Here is a 16,454-nt window from a genome sequence, read left to right on the forward strand (position 1 = left end):
ATTTCTTTTCAATTCTATGTAGATTGAATAATGGCTTCTCATATTACTGATATTGATGACATTGTTGCTGGAAAAATCGATTGGAAGATACGTGTTCGTATAGTTAATCTTTGGAAAATTCCTGATTTCAACAAACCAAAAGAGGCATCCAGTATTGAATTACTATAACATGTTTGTGTTATGTGTGATGAAACAGCATGCCTCTATATACTTTTATATTGTTCTGTTATACCTATCCATTTTTGTTATTAAAGATCTTTGATTTATTCATGTATTTCACAAGTTGTATCTTCTGTTTTTCATCACAGTTAAATTAGCCTATTAAATTAAAAGAACCATATATGAACATGTTAGTAAAACAATTAGCCTATTAAATTTAAACGATTAGCCTATTAAATTTAGAGGTGGGGATTTATTTGTTTTGGTTGGTGCTGTGCAGTTTTTGGGTGTGCGGGGTTCCTGTTCCTCCACTATAATCTTCTTTGTTATTTTGAATTCACTACACTTTCTTTTTGGGTGACTCTATTAAAAAAAAAATTAAACAGCCAAACTGCACAGCCGCATCTAACAGGACTGCCCAAAACACACCCGAAAAACAACCTAAACTATTATAAATTGATAATAAAAGAAGTTTTTTAATTTGATTCATGATTGTCCATACTATGGACGTGTTGATAAGATTATATCATTGTTTTTTTATGTTTCACCTTTATTTATTTTTTTGAAAGAATTTGTTTCAGTTTTATAATTCTCATTATCTTTTTATTCACATAAATTCACATAATATTTTATTTATTTCAGTTGTCAAAGATACAAGCTTTTATTAAAAGCAAGGATTTCAAACAACTTGGAGATTCTATTGAAGAGGGCGCTTCATATACTATAGAAAAGTTCTTGGTCCAATTTAATAAAGGAAATTTTAAGCCAACTAATCACAAATACAAGCCAACTTTGATAGGAAGCACTATTATAACCAAAACATCTTATGATAAAATTCCTGCAAATTTGTTTAACTTCACAAAATTTCAGGACATTATTGGTGGTACTGATAACGATGTTTTAATGGGTTAGTACTTTATACTAAAATTACAAATTAAATATTAACTTATTTTTAGATTTTTATGATTTCTTTTTTATGATTCTGCAACCATGTTTATTTGTAGATGTCATTGGCCATATGGTTGGAACGACTGACATTAAGGATGTTCAAGTAAAAGGAAAAATGACTAAAATCTTGGACTTGACGCTTGAAGACCTTGAGTTAGTGGAGTTTTTTTTTTTTTTTTATCTTTGTTTTAACTACATATATAGATGTTTTTTTAATTATTATTCTTAGTCTAATAAAAATTATTTTGTAAATTTCAGGAGCAATACAATCATTTGTACTTTATGGGGTCCTTTTGCTGAACAAATGAATAGCTATATGAGCACAAATGGAAATACTTTTCCTATTGTAGTTGTTATGCATCTATGTCGACTTAAAGTTTTTGGTGGTAATTAGATTATCTTTTTAAAGGTAATTATTTTTAATTTCTTTGTATTGTTAATGATATATATTACTTAATACCTTTTGGTGTATCGTTTTAATAGGTATGTATGAGATTGCCAATGCATTCAATGAAACCAAGTTGCTTATAAATCCCAACATTGAAGAATGTTGCACCTACAAGAAAGGGTATGCACTAACCTATCGTTATTACACATATATTATATATTGATAATTATTGAAAGTTTTTTTGTTTTTGTTAAGTATGATTTTCTTATATTTTACGATAGAATGGAAACTGGCAATGCATCTTTGACCCAAGGGGTCACCCAGATGATAGCACAATCTTCACTTTCTTTGTCTAATGATCTACTCCAAACAAAAAACATGACAATTTCAGATATTACACAAGCTAAACAGGTCTACAACTTTGTTGATTTGCTTTGACTTATACTATTATACTATGTTGTTAAATAATTCTTAATCCATATCTTTGTGTTTTAATTTTCTAATTATTATTCTTAAAATAAATTTAATAACTATGCAGGTGGGTGCATGTGTTGTCTTGGCTAAAATTATTGACATAGACACCAATAAGAAGTGGTGCTACGTTTCATGTGATAAGTGTTTCAAGAAGGTTGAACCTGTTTGTACAAAACACTTTTGTGAAAAATGTGATACATTAGTCGATGCTACAAAAAGGTAACGTTTTCGATATTAATTTTTCTTATGTTTCACTCATGTTTTTTAAGCTAAACTCAATTATTCTTTCTATTCGGTTACTTATATAATTAGCAAATCTAATTTCAATTTTTTTTTTCTTTCTAATAACTTACTATGTACATGATTATATAAACGACAAGTTGCATCATCACCACTTTTATTCTTTTGGTCACTGATTTTTTTGGTTAGTGATTCCTTATAAGGTTATTGAATCTTTCATGTATATTCACTTTTCATTTTAGGTTTATGGTGCACATTCATGTTATGGATGATAGTGGGTCAACTACCTTTGTGTTGTTTGATGGAGTTATTTCACAGCACTTTGGAAAGACTGCAAAAGAACAAATGGTATTGATAATGAACTTAAGTATATTGTCTTTTGTGTTTTTTATGTTATATTATTAAAACAATAAACATTAGTTTTAATTGTTTACTAATCCCTTTCAAAAAAAATTGTTTACTAATCCAAATCAAAAACAGGGAAAGACCACAAATGATTATCCAACCGAGTTTGACACCTTACGTGATAAGGAAATGTTTTTCAAACTGGAGATCAATCAAAAAAATGTTGAACAAAGGTTTTATACCTATGCAGTCAAAAAGATGTCCGATGACAATGAAATCATTGATGAGTTTAAGAAAAAGTATTATATTGAGTGTCATGCTGCTCCTCCGAATGGTAAGGAAGATGATGATGTTGATATCATAGGTCCTATTACTCCCCAAACTGATGATAAGATTAAGGTAGTTAAATATTCTTTATATCTACTTTAATAGTATTCATAAAACTTATTAAATTAACTATTTCTATGAATGCTTATTATTCATGTAGCTTCTTGGTGATGAAGCTAATTCTATTCCTAAAGATACTCATCTATCCAAGTCTTTGAGAAAGAGAAACGCCGACTCAGATGCAACATATATTGACGTTGATTGTCAAACTCGGTCGTCCACCACTAAATTGCAGAAAGTTGTCAAAATTAAGCAAGAACCTCAAGATTGTTTGACACCTTATTTTTATTTGTCTATTCGATGTGATAACGAGAATTCTAAATTACTTCAAGTTTTTATTGGTTTTATTTTGGACACGTTAATTCATGCTCACTTACAACTATTATTGTTTCATTTACGATTACTTTATTTATTAATCAATGTCATATCTAACTTCCCGTGCATCGCACGGGTCTAAATACTAGTTATGAATAAAATGTGGTGCTTCTACCTTTGCTAACTTTTTCATTACCTATTTTACCCTTCATTTAAACTAGTTTATTTACTATTTTAGCTTTTAATAATATTATTTTAAATTTTAATTAAAAAAAGAAATCCCATTAAAATAGGAATATCCCACTACAATAGCAACAATATAATCAATATTATATACAAGACATTTGAGATTTTGAACTGAAATTTTTATAATTCCAATTATATCCTTAAGTAAATTGTCTTATATTAATGTTATATTGTTGGTGATATTAAAAAAGATAATGATTTATATTATATTTATTAAGTTATTGTTGTTATTGAAAAAGATAAACATAATTATTTAGGTTTCTTACAGTTTGAAAGTTACAAATATCTGTACTAATAATTTTAAGCAAAATCAAAATTTCATATAAAATTTTGTGTGAGAACAATTAAAAGACGTGTTCGTCTTTTTGCCGATAATTATAGATTCAATAAAAAAAACTCCAATAATATCAGGGGCGGATGCATTTGTAGACTATGTGGGGTTAAAGCTCCACATGAAATTTTCCTTTTTTTTTTAATAAATAAAACACATGTTAAAATTTGATCTTTTGAATACTTTATAACTTGTTAATGATGCCAAAAAATAATTATAGGAAATGAGGAATGAGGGATGAGAAGAACTTATATCTAAAGTTATTAAAATTTGCAATAAGCATGATATTGATGTTCCTGATAATATATGGATGCACCGTATGCGCAAAGGAAATAACTTTTCATTGAAAAACATCAATTATTTATTAAAAAGTTATATATTTAATATAATATAAACATGTTACAAGACAAACTTACCATTTTAAATTTCTTAACATGTGCAAATTTGTACATGATAGAAAAACTCTTCCTATTTTTAATATAATTTGCATTATTGTTTCTTCAAAATTTTAGCCTCACGTATACTAAATGTCTGAACCGCCCGTGAATAGTATAATGAGCCTAATTTAAAAGTTCAGTAGTGCATCACTGTTAAGTTGGCCTTGGTGAAGTATGTGAAATGAAAGTAAATAAATCCAACTCTACAATCAGCAAAGTATGTGAAAAATCATCAATAATTCAAGTTGGCCTTGACTCTACAATCTACGCGTACAATGAAGCTCCAACTTTATTCTTTTTAGTCAAATTGACATTAAAAAGAAATGCACAAGCAACGATCTTGCAAGGAAATGTAGACTCAACACTTGCATTATAAATAAAACAATATTGCATCACAATCTTTCTTGTTTCCAGAAAGAAAAGAAAAGAAAAATCATAATTGGATTCTCATTTAGAAAAGTCTCCGCTAATAACCAAAGAGTTGCGCATGAAATTTCATTCAAACAAAAATACAAAAAAAAAAAAAGATAAAATGAAGCAAAAGATAAAATGAAGCAAAATTGCATCAAAATCTTTTTTTTTTTGTCAAGTAACCTTTTTCAAGGTGAATAAATGGGGTGTTCGGGGTTCGAACCCCGAGCCCGACATATAATAATGCATGTCCCTACCAACTGAGCTATGCTCACGAGAACATCTTTCTTATTCTTTTTTTTTTTAAGGAACATCTTTCTTGTTCTTATTTCAAGGAAACAATTATCTCGTAAAATATTTACCGTCGTATTTGCGACATTCAAAGATCTTAGCCAAACCCGTTAAAAAAAATCTTAGCCAAAGTTTGTTCACCAATCAACATTCAGCATTCAAAAATATCTTTTTTGAAAAAAAAAAAACAAAACAATATTCATTCATTCAAATTGTTAGAATACATCATTACCAACATCTCTAAAAACGTAAAAGATGAATCAGCGAACAAACTCACAACACTCAAGTTAATAGCATACAACAACAAAATGCCTACAAACAATATGATAAAATCTAAATCATAAAAAATGTCATGCTTCCGGATCTGCAACATTGACGTCCAAATCATTGATTGAATATGTGATTGACTGAAGCTGATATTTCAATATGAATCAAATGATCATCGCAACAAGACGTGAAATCAAGCAACGCCGCACAAGACGACGAACAACACAACGTCGTTCTCAGACAACAAAATCACGAAAAAACACTAGAAAACACTTTGGATTGAAAGAAAGGGGAAAAAAAGATGCATATGGGTAATTTTAGGTAAAAAAAAATGACCTAAAACCACCCCTCCTCAACTAGTGAAAGAGAAAGAAACTTAGAGAAAAGTTGGAGTTTCTCCCGCTAAAAAACTAAGATCGGCTTCTTGGTTAATGTTGCATTCAAAAATATCTTGTAACCGATATATTTTTGGCATTTGAAATGAAAACTTTTGGGCATTTTATTTTCTTTTTAATTCTTGGATCGTAGAATTTATCTCAGGTTGAAAATGTTAAACCACGTTTCACTTTGTGGGGCTGTTAGAATCTATAAAGCATTAGAAGGGATCTAGTACTCTTGGAGGGTATGGAGGGCTTCTTTAGAACTCTGATGACAGATGGATCAAAGGCTACTTTAAGAAGATTAAAACGTGTGATGCTTTTCATGCTGAAATACAGGGCATGTAGTTAGGTTTGGACATGGTGTGGAGGTAGAACACCACCCATCTTATAGTGGAGAGTGACTCAAAGATCTTGATTGACATGATTACTCAAAATTGCAATTTTAGTGGAACAATTCCTATTTTGGTTAGGCGTATTCGAAAACTTTTGAGTTTGAGTTGGACTGTCAAAATTATCCATACTTAGCGTGAAGGCAACAAAGGTGCAGATTGACTTTGCTAATTTCAGCATTTCGATGAATTTTTTAGATTTTCATATTATGGAGACTCCCCCTAGTAAGCTTCGTAGTCTTTTGTTTGATGATATTTATGGGAATTGCATGCCTAGGAACGTCTGTTTAATTTCTTAGTTTTCTTTTTTCTTTGGGTTTTGCCTTCTTTTGTACGAAAAAAAATCTATAACGCATAGACTTCAAGGGTTGGTCCAACAAGTTTGGAGGCCTAAGACAAATTAAAAAATGTTGCTGGCCGGAATAAAGGGGAGGTGGGGTGAATGGTTAGCCAATCAAAACAATTGAAAGCCGTAATTCATGGTCTCAGGATGATTTCGCTTGATTTTTTTCGCTCAATATATCATTTTCCATCTTGGAAGAACAAATAAATACTTTACTTCTTTACTTCAAAAAGAAATAAATAAATACTTTACCTCTGAAACAGATTTCCGCGATCACAACACTCTGGCTGAAAAAACTCGTTCTCGTTAGGGTTTTGGATTACTTTGTTTGATTGAATAGATTTCATTGCATGCAGAGTTCAGTACATCTTTCTCCTCTCACCACTATCTGAGCTGGAGATGGAGATGGACAATTCACTGGCTGTTGCTGGCATTGACGAAAAGGTTTGCATATATGTACCTCACGACATCGTGCTCTTTATTTTGTCAAAATTGCCTTTAAAATCATTGAAGCGTTTTCTATGCGTATGCAAATCATGGTCCTTCTTATTCGAAAACCCCGATTTCATGAAGATGTACTGCAACAATATTTTATCCAATGATCATTCTTATTATGATGATGCATTTCTTGTCCTACACAACCTACCTAGGATAGAAGAAGATTACAACCGTTGTGAGTTTTATTGGCTCTCTGATGATAGGTTTGAGAACTGGGTCAAATTAGATTGGCCACCTCAATTTCAAGAGAATGATATTGATATTTTTATCGTAGGTTCTGTTAGTATTAATGGCATTCTTTGTCTCAAACAAGGATTTCAATTTACCCGCCAAGTTGTATTGTGGAACCCAACTACTACTGAATCTAAGGTTATTCCTACCAGTCCTGTTGAGAACATACGACCTAATCGGACCCCTTGGTTCTTTCTTCATGGTTTTGGTTATGATCATTTTAGTGATGACTATAAAGTGGTTCAAATGATAGATTATTTTCCAGACAATGATCCAAATGATGCTCCAAATGATGGGGAAGATTTGATTTGGGAAGATAGATCTTACGACCCCTTGTGGGAGATATATTCACTCAAAAGTAACTCTTGGAAGAAACTTGATATTGACATGCGTAATTGTTATTACTATACGTCTTTGCGAGGTATCGGACTCTACACCGATGGATTGTTTCATTGGTGGGCTAAAAGTGAATCCAAAAATATTGAAGAATGTTTGTTGTCATTTGACTTTTGCAATGAGGTGTTGTTTACAACACCCTTACCCTCAAACATGGATGGTAGGTTTGATGGTGGACGCAAGGAGAGACATTTGGTGTTGTTACATGGGTCCATTGGTTTGATCTCAACTTATTTAGATTCGGCTACTTTTCACATATCCGTTTTGGGTAAACTCGGTATGAGAGAATCATGGATCAATCTCTTTATTGTTGGGCCCTTGCCTTTTGGTGAGTATCCCATCGGAGTTGGGAAGAAAAATAATAAAGTTTTCTTTAGCAAAAGAGATGAAGGTCTAGTCTGTGTTGATTTGAGGTCCCAGACGGTTGAGACGCTTGGTGTTAAAGGAGACTGGTTTGATTGTCATGTAGGAAAGTACACGAAAAGCTTTCTTCCGATTGGAAGAATAAACAATTAATTGTTTTCCTTGTTTTCACCCAAGAGGTTTGTTATTGGATATTAAGGTTTTGCCTTATATATATAGCATAGCTTTCCAACTGCGTATGTCATAATTATAATTATTATCAAGTATATGGCAAACAACAAAGCCATATGATGATATGAATCATGGTTTATCAATTTTGTTTTGAAGGTTTACTCTTCTTCTATTTACAAATTGATATGGTTTCTATTTCAATTATAGTATGCATGAAATAGTTATGCCTTTGTTTAATTTTGTGCTTTATTTTCAACTTTTACATTTCAAATCAGTGACTAGGTTTGGTCAAACTTGATAGTTTAGCAATCAACCTTATGATCATATTGATTTTGCAAACAAAAATGTAAAAGCCCACTTGAAATAAAGTAGCTAATATATAGGAAGATACACAAAGTTTTTCTTTAATATATTGGAATTAAAACACATTTTAATTATTTTTAAACCATTTGGGTTTGGCCTAGTGGTATTGGCTTGAGACTTTGGAGTGTGCTCCTCTCAAGGTCTCAGGTTCGACTCCCCCTGGTGGCAATTTCGGTGGGCTCTAACTTTAAATGGAGCCCTTGCAAGTGGACGGTGGGATTGGACCCCTCGGATTAGTCGGTTCTTGGGTCGGATACCGAGTTTAAAAAAAACACATTTTAAAGATTTCTTTTTAATTTTGTCTTGTTTCTGAAAATACATAGATACACTTGCAATTTGTGATTTGGACGTGTTTACACTTACTACCTTTGTCGCAGAATCCGTTGTTGAGTTGTCTGTCGAGGTAGTAATTTGCTGTCTCAATTTACTGTGGCAGGTGTATTGTGGGTTTGTTAGACTCTGGCCTGAGCGCCTGATCAGTTTAGTTGTTACCTTCTGATTGGGAATTCTGCTTTGTTGTTCTGTACAGATAATTGGGGAGCTGCTGTGACGGGGCTGGGTTAATCTCGTGAATGTTCTTTGGTTTCATCGCGGTTGTTGAAAAGCTACTGATCTGAATTTGTGCTGCATAGTTTCCTGCCTCAGACTGTGTTGGTTCTGGTACTGTATTTTGGTCTGCTGCGGTCTGTTTTTCTTCATGGTAGATTTGGTCCTCTTAGTTAGGATGAATGGTGCTGGTATTAGATTTTGATAGAGGTCTGATTTTTCTGGTATAACTATTTGGCTTCACTTTTGTTGCATTTGAGCTAGGTTCTATATTTTGTTTAGGACAGTTATGGTGTAGTTATGTTTGCTTGTCTTAACCTGGTAGTGCAAATTGTGTACCTTTTGGCCCTTTTTGGTTATTTCTTGTGATCGGTTTAGCGGCGTTTCAATATATTTCACTTTTTCAAAAAAATTATCTTACTCCCTTTGCAACTAAAAGTTGCTTTGGCTAGAAAATGCTCGACATTTAAAGTTTAAGTTCCTTCTGCACACGGTTTTGTTTGAAATACACAAAAAAATTATAAACCAAAGATTTGTGTCGAATCAATCGATAAATTACACTTGTATGATCAGCTGAGGGAGAAAAATAGGTGTGAAGGATATATGTTTGTAGAAGGATATGTATTAATATTAATATAGTAATCAACCAATGCTCTTTACTATATATTCTCCATTGTGGTGTGAGTAGAGAACTTTGTATGAGATCTTGTATCACAATGATTTAATGTACTCTGTTAATGTATGTCGCTATTTAATGAAAGAATGTGGAAGTACAAAATAATTATCAATGCCCTAACATTTTTTATTTGCACTCCATCTGTTTTTGATGAAATGCTTGTATTGGATAATGACATTCATGGAAGACATAACTTGCATCCCAAGCAATTAAGTTTAGAATGATTAGCTAGAAATATAGTACAGCTCCTTCATTGTAACCAATGTACTCTAGCTTTCTAGTATAAATACTCTATGTACCTTCATTCACAAGTAATGAGAATATCATTTCTACATTCACTTTCTCTTTCTTAATATGGTATCAGTTTTCTTCTCCTTCAAGGAGAAGATTGTTACGATCCATAACAACCTTTTCTAACTGTTTCCACCGCATTTCTCTCTCTCCTCCTTCATCTTCTTCGCGGATCATTCATCTTCATTGATGATTCGGCGCATGATTTTTCTTGCATTTTGCAATTGTTCTTGATTGAATTCAATTCAATTTCAATCTCTGTTTTTCTTGATTCTTGATCGTTTTCAGTTGCTTTTTCCGCACTGTGATCTTCTTCTTGTTCTCTTCTACATCTTGCTTCGTTTCTTCTTGATTGATTCATAGCTTTCATGGCTCCTCGTAATCAGCAACCAGATCAAGTTATGTCTTCCATGAATGTCATTATCCAATAGTTAGAGTACATTAGTTATAATGAAGGAGCTGTACTATATTTCTAGCTAATCATTCTAAACTTAATTGCATGTGATGCAAGTTATATCTTCCATGAATGTCATTATCCAATAGCTTGGTTGAGTGTGTCTTAGTGTTCCTATTCCTAAAAGGAATCTTCAATGGGGGAATCATTGACATGAGTTATTCTTTACTCTTTAGATATGTTGTTGATTTATTACATAATCTTAAAACAAAATGATTTGTTTCAAAATCTTTCAAACATTTGAAAAATTCTACCTGATACATAAGTGGCATTGTACCCGCAAGCTGCACATGCGCAGGTTATAATCCAATTATTAGATTTTATATCAATCGATGCTACCTTAAATTTTTCTCCAACCTTTTACATATTTTAGTTTTGCTGTTAATTTGGTATGCTCTATACATGTCTACTTGTACTACATTTAGTTTAGCTGTTAATTTGGTATGCTCTATACATGTCTACTTGTACTACAACAGAGCTTGCGCGTAGTACAAACACTTCACAATAAAGTTGTGGACATTGTCCAACACGTGTCGGTGTCGACGTCAATATTGACATGTGTGATTTTATTTAATTACATAAAAAATTTAAATTATTTTTGATATGTCGGTGTTAGGGTCATGTCCGGCGTATGAGTTTCTTTAATGTTTTGCAATAGCACTTGATGATGATAAAGAAGTTAGAACTTTGTTCTTCCTCGCAATAAACAAGGAAAAGAATGAATGAATGGTGAATGATTGCATTTAAATTCTTATTTATGTTTTAATTAAAAATCTTGTTCAAATAAATTTTGTGCATTTCAACTTGCACAATTTAGTTTCAGTTTTTCTTTCAGTTGTAGTTCCAGTCTTGGTGCTAGTCAGAATGCCAACATACATCACATTACAAACATTCACATTTATAGATAAAAATTTAGATATTAGATACATCATATTACAAAAATAGACATCATATTACTTAGTTTCCATCCTTTGGGACATATTTGATGTAGTATTTCCCTAACATGTCCTTTGGCTGTGACCCAATACAACACACCTTTTGCATCTTACAGTATCTTGGTCTCTCTCCATCCTTGTTGAATTATAGGTTCATTGTTGGTCTTTCTTCTCAGTTTTTTATGCCTACCACGTGCTTTTTTCACATATGGTGGGAGAGGTCTTTAGAATTCACTATGGGCCACGACTTAAATCCATTGCAAGGCAATATGAGATTGTTATAAGAGTTGAGAAATGTTGTTGTCCTTCAATCGAGACAAATTGAATGTTATTAAATATTCAATCCTAAAATTTAGCATAGACAATGTATTAAGATATCATATTGCTAACCTATATCAGCGAGAAACATATTCATGTGGATTTTGGTTGTTAAATCACATACATGCATTTGCTTAACAATACAGTATACTAGTAAGTTCTCATTTTCTACAAGCTCATATTTTTTCTCTAAGGTTGACAACACAAGTATCAGTTCTATTAGAGACTTCAAACATGGAATAATCCTTATCACCAAACCAGGACGAAGACCAATCCATCAACATCTTTTTTAAGGACTTCCAATCTCTTTTAAATCACACGACATATGTCACCTTCATATCTCTAAGTTTTAAAATCCTATTTGTCATAAAATTTTAAACCCTCAACTTAGGAAATAATTGGTTTGTCCCTATACTATATAATTGCACTATTAAAACGACTATAACTAATAGGGTAGCTGCTGTTACCGTCCTTGAAGCGGAATCTATGGGATTGTTAGAAGCTATCAAAACGGCTATAACTAATGGTTTGCAGGGAGTTTTGTTTGAAACTGATAGCAGGTTAGTTGTTACAACACTTAACACCTCCAACATTCCTCTCAATGAATTTGGGAACCTTGTGATTCAATGTAAAATTTTATTGTTAAATAATCCTGACTTTATAGTGTCGTTTGTTCGGAGACAAACTAATAAGGTTGCTTATAGCATCGCTAGAGTGGCCCTATCTCATCCTAGCCCCATATATTTCATGATGTATCTCCTACTTTGTACTTTGAATTATGAATGAAATGCAGTGATTCTACCTTAACTAAAAAATAAAAGTTTATATATAATAGACTTAAAATACACGAGTTTGGACTGACTTTTTCATTACCTATTTTACCCTTCATTTAAACTATTTTATCCTTTAATAATATTATTTTATATTTTAATTAAAAAAATTAAATCCCATTAAAATAGGAAGTATATCACTACGATAGGAACAATATTATCAATATTGTATATGAAGGGGTCTGAGATTTTGGTCTGAATTTTTTATAATTTCAATTATACCATTAAACAAATTGTCCAATATTTTTTCGAATAGGACAAATTGTTCTATATTAATTTTATATTGTTGGTGATATTAAAAAAGATAAGAATTTATATTATATTTTTAAATTATTGCTGTTATTGAAAAAGATAAACATGATTTTTTAGGTTTTACAATTTAAAAGTCACAAATATTTGTACTTATAATTTTAATCAAAATCAAAATTTTATATAAAATACCGTTCATAACTTACACACGTTAGCGTAATTAAAAGAGCAGAAAGACAAACATGTAAGTGCCCGTCTTTTCGCTAGTAATTATAAATCCAATAAAAAAAATACTCCAATATAGCATAACGAGCCTAATTTAGTTCGGCTTTGTGCATCACCGTCAAGTTGGCCTTGGTGAAGTATGAATTTTCTAGATTTTCGTATTTCGGAGACTCCTCCTAGTGAGCTTCTGAATCTTTTATTTGATAATATTTTCGAAACTTTCATACCTAAGAACGTCCGTTTAATTTCTTAATTTTCTTTTATCTTTGGGGTTTGCCCTCTTTTGTACAAAAAAAATACAAAACATAAACTCCAGTGTCGGTCCAACAAGTTTCGAGGCCTAAGACGAATTAAAAAAGTAGCTCTTTGAATTGTTGTTGTTGTTGTTGTTGTTGTTGTTGTTGTTGTTGTTGTTGTTGTTGTTATTATTATTATTATTATTATTTGTGCCCGCCCCGTACCCTCGTGGGTATCCACTATGCGGGTACCCGCGGATATTGAGATCCATGAGTATTTGTAGGTACCCATGGATTTTTGATTTTTTTTTTGTAGGATACATTTTTTTTAATTACCAAAAAACTTCAATTTTTAAACATCCATACATAATTTATTCAAAATTTTCCATATAAAATTAAAAAAAACTTTTTGAATTTATGATGTGAATGGAATGGAAACGGTGAACTTAATAAGATGAATTAAAAAAAGTAAAAATAAAAATAGGTTATTAATGAGGAATCTTAGGCGGCTAGGCAGATTAGCGGCAATTTTGGACTGTAAAATTTCCTTCAATAAGGTAACAACTTTAAGTAATTAGATATAGGAAAATGTTAACTTGTGCCCTTGGGGCATAAGTTAAGAAGGCAAATGTAGAAAGTTTTTTTTGAAACGTGTGTATTTAATATCTTAAAAGTTGCAAAAGTTATACTTTCAATATAAAATTTATTTTTAATTTCCTTTTTAAGCTCCTTAATTTGTGTCCTAAGGGCACAAGTTAACATGACCCTTAGATATATAAGGATATTTTAGTAATCTACTTAATCTATTATTGGGTATGGGTATCTGTGGACACGGGTATAATCAAATATGTGTATGTATCCATATAATAATGGGTAGTCAAATACCCGTTTATTATACCTGTGGATACCCATTTAGCTACCTGCCCCGTGCCTGTGACGGATTTTACCGGCCGGCAGATACCTGCATGCATGGTATTTTTGTCACCCCTAAATGTGTGATGTTTTTCATGCTGAAATATGGGGCATGTATCTAGGTTTGGACATGGTGTGGGGGGAGAACACCACACATCTTATAGTGGAGAGTGACTCAAAGATCTTGATCGACACGATTACTCAAAATTTCAATTTTAGTGGAACGACTCCTATTTTGGTTAAGCGTATTCGAAAACTTTTGAGTTTGAGTTGGACTGTCAAAATTACCCATACTTAGCGTGAAGGCAACAAAGGTACAGATTGGCTTTGCTAATTTCAGCATTTCGATGAATTTTCTAGATTTTCATATTATGGAGACTCCCCCTAGTAAGTTTCAGAGTCTTTTGTTTGATGATATTTATGGGACTTACACGTTTAGGAACGTCCGTTTAATTTCTTAGTTTTCTTTTGTCTTTGGGATTTGCCCTCTTTTGTACGGGAAAAAGAAAAAGAAAAAAAAAACTATAATAGTCTCCCGGATCGTTCCAACAAGTTTCGAGAATTAAAAAATGTGGCTCTTTAAATTACAGTATTATTCTTGTCAAAAAAAAATTACAGTATTATTTTTTAATAAAACTATTATATTTTATTTAAAAAAATTCAAGTTGATCTTCTAAAGAAAAGTTATTTATTTATATAAGAAAAATACATTTATAGTATGTAAAAGTTTATGATTCCTTTCATAATCCTAGTAAAAAGATAAAATATATATTTTCATATGAGTAAGTAATTAGTAAAGCTAATAGATAGATTTAATTAAAAACTAACGTTACAAAACTTCCCGCGCACATACAGACTAGTATATATATATATATGAATGATGAATGAATAGCATCCACTGCTTAACAATTTTCTACAATTGCACTTATAGCTTCACTTCAATCAATTTCCAGAACAACAATGGCAGACAACAACCATTGGAGTGGGGAAGATGTGGAATTTCTCAAATACGCTATGACCCTCATTCCAAGACCTACGGAAGAGGTTGACAAGGATTCAGGGACTCTTCCCTGCTCACAGAAGGAACAATGTCTTGGTTGCACGTTTCACTGCATTACAACAACTTGAAGATGGTCTTCAAGGTCCAATAGAAGGTGTAGAGATTGCTCAAGATCCAAATCAAGAAGGTGTGGAGATTGCTCAAGGTTCAAATCAAGAAGGTGGAGATGTGGTAGTGGCTCTTCAACAAATTGATGAATATGATCATCTCCAAGGTCCAAATCAAGAAGGTTTAGAGATAGCTCAAGTACCAGTGGCTCTTCAAGATAATCTACAAGAAAACCCTCCTGCTATCAAGAAAGGGCGTTGGAGCGAAGATGAGAAGCAGTATGACATTTTTATCACATCTAAGTTCTTATTATTTTTCTTTTAACGTATGCATTATTGATTATTTTGACAATGTTAAACTACATGCAATCTGTAGACAATTATTTTGACAATGTTAAACTATATCCAATTTGTAGACAATTTAGGAATGGAGTGAGAAACTGCGGTAGAGATTGGATAGCAGTGGCTCGAGACTATGTGCGTACAAGGACACCTGATCAGATCTTTAATCATAGCAATAATGTTGAGCATAGAGATTTCATGAAGACTATTCCAAGACGACGGCAATGAGTTGGGGAGCTGCTGTGATGGGGCTGGGTTAATCTCGTGAATGTTCTTTGGTTTCATCGCAGTTGTTGAAAAGCTACTGATCTGAATTTGTGCTGCATAGTTTCCTGCCTCAGACTGTGTTGGTTCTGGTACTGTATTTTGGTCTGCTGCGGTCTGTTTTTCTTCATAGTAGATTTGTTCCTCTTAGTTAGGATGAATGGTGCTGGTATTAGATTTTGATAGAGGTCTGATTTTCCTGGTATAACTATTTGGCTTCACTTTTGTTGCATTTGAGCTAGATTCTATATTTTGTTTAGGACAGTTATGGTGTAGTTATGTTTGCTTGTCTTAACCTGGTAGTGCAAATTGTGTACCTTTTGGCCCTTTTTGGTTATTTCTTGTGATCGGTTTAGTGGTGTTTCAATATATTTCACTTTTTCAAAAAAATTATCTTACTCCCTTTGCGACTAAAAGCTGCTTTGGCTAGAAAATGCTCGACATTTAAAGTTTAAGTTCCTTCTGCACACGGTTTTGTTTGAAATACACAAAAAAATTATAAACCAGAGATTTGTGTCGAATCAATCGATAAATTACACTTGTATGATCAGCTGAGGGAGAAAAATAGGTGTGAAGGATATATGTGTGTAGAATAGAAGGATATGTATTAATATTAATATAGTAATCAACCAATGCTCTTTACTTTATATTCTCCAATGTGGTGTGAGTAGAGAACTTTGTATGAGATCTTGTATC

At 32.2% G+C, this 16,454-nt stretch overlaps 2 protein-coding genes across 2 annotated transcripts; both read left to right on the forward strand.

Moving 5' to 3' along the window:
• Positions 1-30: 30 nt before the first annotated feature.
• On the forward strand, positions 31-3,409 carry LOC146925266 (uncharacterized). The gene is made up of 10 exons (XM_085711948.1): positions 31-144; positions 802-1,066; positions 1,164-1,260; positions 1,366-1,493; positions 1,591-1,675; positions 1,777-1,906; positions 2,034-2,188; positions 2,452-2,557; positions 2,690-2,953; positions 3,042-3,409. The coding sequence occupies exons 1-10, from the start codon at positions 31-33 to the stop codon at positions 3,396-3,398; spliced, it is 1,701 nt and encodes a 566-aa protein (XP_085568074.1). The 3' UTR covers positions 3,399-3,409.
• A 3,175-nt stretch (positions 3,410-6,584) lies between these two features.
• LOC146925267 (F-box/kelch-repeat protein At3g06240-like) lies at positions 6,585-9,278 on the forward strand. Its single transcript, XM_085710229.1, has 2 exons — positions 6,585-8,018; positions 8,903-9,278. The coding sequence occupies exon 1, from the start codon at positions 6,751-6,753 to the stop codon at positions 7,990-7,992; it is 1,242 nt and encodes a 413-aa protein (XP_085566355.1). The 5' UTR covers positions 6,585-6,750; the 3' UTR covers positions 7,993-8,018; positions 8,903-9,278.
• The last annotated feature ends 7,176 nt before the right edge of the window (positions 9,279-16,454 follow it).

Source organism: Medicago sativa, chromosome 5 (assembly GCF_051527215.1).
Source record: "Medicago sativa cultivar Bolivia chromosome 5, Bolivia_mono, whole genome shotgun sequence".
Classification (NCBI taxonomy): Eukaryota; Viridiplantae; Streptophyta; class Magnoliopsida; order Fabales; family Fabaceae; genus Medicago; species Medicago sativa.

Bases quoted from the DNA above. Each gene is read 5' to 3' on its own strand.
- LOC146925266 (XM_085711948.1), top strand. From the start codon at position 31: ATGGCTTCTCATATTACTGATATTGATGACATTGTTGCTGGAAAAATC. The intron at 1,494-1,590 runs GTAATTAGATTA...TCGTTTTAATAG, and splicing joins TCGACTTAAAGTTTTTGGTG to GTATGTATGAGATTGCCAAT. The intron at 1,907-2,033 runs GTCTACAACTTT...ATAACTATGCAG, and splicing joins ATATTACACAAGCTAAACAG to GTGGGTGCATGTGTTGTCTT.
- LOC146925267 (XM_085710229.1), top strand. From the start codon at position 6,751: ATGGAGATGGACAATTCACTGGCTGTTGCTGGCATTGACGAAAAGGTT.